The sequence below is a fragment of the Mesitornis unicolor genome, unplaced genomic scaffold, assembly GCF_000695765.1.
Source record: "Mesitornis unicolor isolate BGI_N332 unplaced genomic scaffold, ASM69576v1 scaffold47649, whole genome shotgun sequence".
Taxonomy (NCBI): domain Eukaryota; kingdom Metazoa; phylum Chordata; class Aves; order Mesitornithiformes; family Mesitornithidae; genus Mesitornis; species Mesitornis unicolor.
In genome coordinates this window covers 24,854-30,250 of record NW_010206128.1, presented here as the reverse complement: position 1 = coordinate 30,250, position 5,397 = coordinate 24,854, and the positions used below count along the sequence as shown (strand labels likewise).

The window sequence follows — 5,397 nt, the reverse complement described above, 5'->3', positions numbered from 1 at the left end:
AACCATGCACACCACCCCATAAACATCAGAGAAGACTGAATAATCTGGCTTTAAAGAGATGACTTATAAAAATGAATAAAGTACTTGTATCACTCATCACTTTACTGAATTACAGCAAGATGACAACAAAAATAAACTACACTCTAAATAAAAGGAGACTTGATCACAAATATAATCAATACTTACTGACGACGATGCATCCCAAGTATCTTCTGAAATTCTTTCAGTTCCTTCTCAAGGATGGGATATTCATATACATCATCTAACACATTCCTGTATATTGTCTACAAAACAAAACAGTATCTGCAAACATCTGACTCAAACATCTAAGGCATCATATCAGTGATATTTATGCAAGACCCATAAGGAGAGAATGTTCCTATTTAAATTTTCAGACTGGTAAATATTTGGCTTGCCTTTGGTGAAACACTGTATCATCACCAAGCAAGAGGGAAAAATGTTGACACTCATTAGCCCACAACTTGTGGCTGTTACATGAGATGTCGGTTAGGTCAGAAGAACACATTCCGAAGCACGAGAGCATACCATACCATCACTTATCCAAAATGGTAACAAATAAGTTCACTTCATTAAGGCTTTTTAAATGGAGAATGAGAAGATTCCAACACTTTTCCTCATGTCTGCATGCATTTTAAAGTGAGTTGATGTCTCTCAAACAACTTACTCCTAGTTGAAAACCAACAAATAAACTACATTGATAAATTTCAGCATGGCAGACATAACCGGTGTGTCCAAGGAACCTCCGCAACTTTGCCATTTTATTTCTTACCTTCCTAACTTTTCTCATTATCTACAGAGCATGGAGTTCTGTAAGTTTCATACCTGAAAGTAATGTTTTTGACATTGACTGTATTGACATTACAGATCTTCTGTTCAAACTATTTCTAAGGCATTCAAGGAAGACACATGTAAATCATTTTATATTATGGATTTCAAGAAGAAAATTTAAGTATGAAAAACTGTGCTTTATAGGTTTTGCTGTTGGAGCTTTTTAGACACAGTATGCTAATTAAACAATGCTGAAATGCATCAGAAAGTATTTAAATACCTTTAAAAATTGTTTTAAATGCTCATCTTCATGTAACCAGTCTTTGTAGAGAGAAGTCCACTGAGACACCAAATGCAGGACTTTTCGTTTTCTACAGGACACATCGGAGTCATCTTCTTTTCCTTGGTGGTTCTTAGCACAATAAGTACAGTAGGTTAAGGAACAAATACTATGTTCTCACTGAAACTCAAAAATTAAGTGGTGGAAAAAGCTTTGCAATAATTTCATTTGTTAATGGAAGATTTTTTCACTATGTTGTTCAGTTTTTAATATCTTATCCTGTCTGGAGCTTTAGGAGTTTCATCAACGTTTTGGAATGAAATTCTCAGTAACAGAAATGTCAGTTCATCCTCTGTGCCAACAGGATTTTTTCTCCTTTATAGATCAGAGAGGCAAGTCTATAAAAGTAAAATCAATTCAAATGGAATTATACAATGTTGAGTCATATCTTTTCTGCAGAACAAGGAAAAATCCTTTGTCCTGCACACCGATGCCAACATGAATGTCTGTGGGAAGGAGGACAATGCATCATTAACAACAAAAACCCAGGCAGAGGAAGTCAGTTTCTTTTTGCCTGCACAAACTACACCATCTGTAGAAATAACACAATTAAGATTTTAAAAAAAGGTGAAAGAATCTATTTCCACCTTTGTTCTCTATTCACAAAGCAGAAACACCAAATTACAGAAGATACTCACTTTGTACATTGTTCCTGTCCCTTCGCTATTCTTTCTTTTATTAGGTGAAAAGATTATGTTTTCAACACAAAAGGTAAAGACGTAAAAAAAAAAAAAGCAAGTTCATTTTATACCTAAAAGTTCATTCAAACAACACTCCATAAGTTATTGGAAATACGAAACTGGAAATACGAGAAAAAAAACTTTTATCTCAGAATGAGTTCGATATATATATTGTATTACATGATAAAAGGAGCAGAGATTGTAAGATACTTATTCTTCATTTTTTCTCTTCACATATTCTGAAATGCATTACATAGAGGTCTGGGTAGGATTTAATCCCATTTTAAGCCTTATTTTGTAAAAGCTATAAAGGTTTATATATCTTTCAACAAAAAGAGCAGACAACAGTGCAAGCTTTGTATATTCAACTTTAGAACAGAAATTTTCTGTTTCTTGATTACTCAGTTATGGGAATTCTAAATGTTTTAATCTGTGAACGTGTGTGTGTGTATATATATATATACATACATACATATCTCCCTCTATTTACAGGCACATGTCAATTAGGGGAACCCATATCCAAATTTGGATTTAATGTTTCGAGTTTGAGTCTTTTCCTTCACCACACTTTTGAGCTAAGAAAACAATAAACCTGATCTTTGAGAAGCTGCAGATTTGAATAAAATTCCAAGAACCATAAAACCTTATGAAAATTGGACTGGAGAAGAAGAGACTTTGAAAGATCAGCTAAACCAGGCCATCCAAGTCCACCCTAACTAGTCCACCCTACGAGAGGCTCAAGTATATCCTGTGTTATCCTTAGAATATATTTTCTAGTTTCTTCTTCCTAATAGTCACCAATATCAAAGATTCTACTGTCTCACACATTTTCCACTCCAGTGTTTATTTTCCTAAAGTAAGAAAATATATTTCCTAGTATCTAACATGAAACTGTCTTCAGCAATTCAACCTCACAGCCTCTTGTCTCATCTGGCATTGATATGGGAACAGATTCTTCCCTTCCTCTTTAAGTATCTGGAAGACTGTTCCATTTATAGTTTCCCTTTTTTCAGTAAAACCACCCTAATTCTTTCAATCCTTTGTAGGTCTTTTTTTCCTAGAATACTGGTAATTCCAATTGCTCTCTTCTGAAGTTTCTACTATTTGCTCATGTATTTCTTGGGATGCAATGCCAAAATCTCATGTGCAGTCCACCTTCTAAGCATGATACAGTGAATATTAGACATTTTTTCTATTTTCTCACCATTTTTATGTGCAACCAATAACCAGATAACCATGTGGGGTTGTATTTCAATAAAATCAATATGCAAAGAGCAAAACTTCTTAACCCCGGCATTCGATATAATGCTTGACAATACATAAACCTAGATGTAACTGAGTGGCCCCTGTTAATACAACACTTAATAAAAGGATATTGTCTCAGAAGTGCCTGGCACAAGTCATCAGTCGTCATGAAGACTGTGTACGTGAGAAGGAAGTCATCCAGGAGAGTTTCTGCAGAGGAAGACAAAAAAAGCCCAACAATACATTATAGAGAGGAGGAAGAGAGTATCTACTCCTGTTAGTGTCTATGGCAGGAATAGGACCACCTCCCCCAAAAAAGGTCCAAAACACATAGAATACATCAAGCCTTAAGTTTCTATCCTGGTTTTGCTGGGATGGAGTTATTTGTAGGGGAGGAATGGCAGCTAACAATATGTTGCCACTGCAGAGATCAGATCCTTTCTTTAATTAGCACATTCTCAGTTCTCAAAGAACCAACAAACATGAATATGCACATAATAAGCTACAGTTCAGGAAGCAATACAAAAGAGTGCTTATCACAAACACAGTCATCCTGTTTGGCTCTGCTGCAAGCAAAGCAACCTTTCCACCAGCTAAGTAGTTCTGGAAAGTCAGAAGAAAAGCTTTTAGTAATAGGAGAGAGGATACCATGATTGCCACGTACTGTGATTAACAACCATGCACAGTAGTTGAGAACCATGAAGTAAGTATATTGAAGTCTTTAGCTGGTTAGTCTTGTGGGCATCACTTAAGTGCTGAGAAGTTTTCCATAAGGTTTACTTAACTACATTATGGAAACTGGTTTGGGTCTTTTTCCTCCTGTGAGGAGGGGCAACCATGAGGACAGGATGCCTAGACAGATGGCAGACTCTCCAAAATCGGGCATATTGGGCTTGCCTGGGCAAAGCTCCAAGCATCCCGTTCTTACTGGACCTGCTTCCAGCACGAGTTGGACCAGATGCCTTCACAGATCCCTTCCAACTGAAATTATTCTACAATTCTTAAATAAATTTGCTTCCAATTTTAGTAAATTGCTCCTATACGATGTGTGATCTAGGAATGAACTTGTATTTGGTTCACAAACAACAGAACTTTTAGTTTTCTCCAAACGGACAAGAGAATTATATTGGTCTTTTTAACCCCTAAATAAAAATGTGTCTGGTTTTATGGTTTTGGTTTTTTCTTCTCAAAATGGTAAGAAATTCCTCAAGTTTTGAGGAGTTCCTGTTTACTGTATTTCTTTGAACTCCAGCAGATATACCGTGTGTTCCCTTTAACATGAAAAAAGGTTTGCAGCATCTGCTTTATCAAATGACAATAGAGTACAGACAGAGGCTGAAGAGTAACAGAAGTAATACTGGTTATATTGCAGAACAAAAAATACTTGACCAGTGTTTACCAGTGGCTACTAGTTAGTACAAATTCTCCATTTGTGACTGAAGTGGGAGATTTACAACTGTAAAGACTAACAGCCGAACCATACCTGACATGAAAAAGATAAAACTGAACCCTGATTTCCTTATTCTGATTTCTCACTGTTTGTGATCTGTTCCAGCCAAAAATAGTGCTTGTGTAGCTGCACACAATCGAGAACATCCCAAAAGCTTTTCACACCAAGGCTGTAATTTCACAATAATTTAGACCAACTTCAGTTACAGCTGCCTTCGACCTCCTCATCAGTAAATTACTGACCCCATAGCTGTGGTCCATGATGGCAATAAGAATTCATTTGTATATCACTGAAAGCCAGATATCATGTGGTTATCACATGGATGGATAGCTAATGACATCCCACCCTGTGAGCATAGAATTCAAAATACCTCTATAGTCTTTAAAAAAAATATCTAGCTAGATCAATGCATTTAACACAACAAGTCCAGAAAGATTCCTGATCTGAAGACACACAGCTAAAACCCCCTGCATTCAGAAACAAAACAATTAAATTCTTTATATTACACCATCATTGTTAAAAACTGTGGAAAGTATTTTCTCCGTATAAAAAGAATATTTTGTCTCAGTAAATGAAAAGACATTGTGAACAGCTTGTTCTCTATCTGACAGGTCATCTATTCATTCTGTTGCCCATCTTTTGAATGATACAAAGCAGCCATTAAAGTTGGAGGTTTCACAAACATTTATTTGGAAACTGCTGTTCTTGGAGTTAACAACCACGTTTCAGTTCTTCACAAAACTATGTGACTGTGCAGTTATCCTCAAGGAATCAAAGATACACTGAACTGATTATTTCCAACTTTCTACTCCATATAGGTGATATCTGAGTTTCAGCGATACATAGCCATGTGTTCAGAAAAGAAATTAAATACTAGCTAAAGCAAAGCAGGA

The 5,397-nt window shown here is 36.0% G+C and overlaps 1 protein-coding gene across 1 annotated transcript in view; it reads right to left on the bottom strand.

The window, feature by feature from the left end:
• The window catches only part of LOC104546289 (rap guanine nucleotide exchange factor 5-like), a gene marked incomplete at its 5' end in the record, with an annotated part of 40,661 nt that overhangs the window by 10,418 nt on the left and 24,846 nt on the right, over nt 1-5,397 (bottom strand). Inside the window, 3 exons of the mRNA XM_010191642.1 lie at nt 187-284; nt 1,070-1,214; nt 3,186-3,264. Coding sequence (XP_010189944.1) covers nt 187-284; nt 1,070-1,214; nt 3,186-3,264 — 322 coding nt within the window. The remainder of the gene's footprint in view (nt 1-186; nt 285-1,069; nt 1,215-3,185; nt 3,265-5,397) is intronic.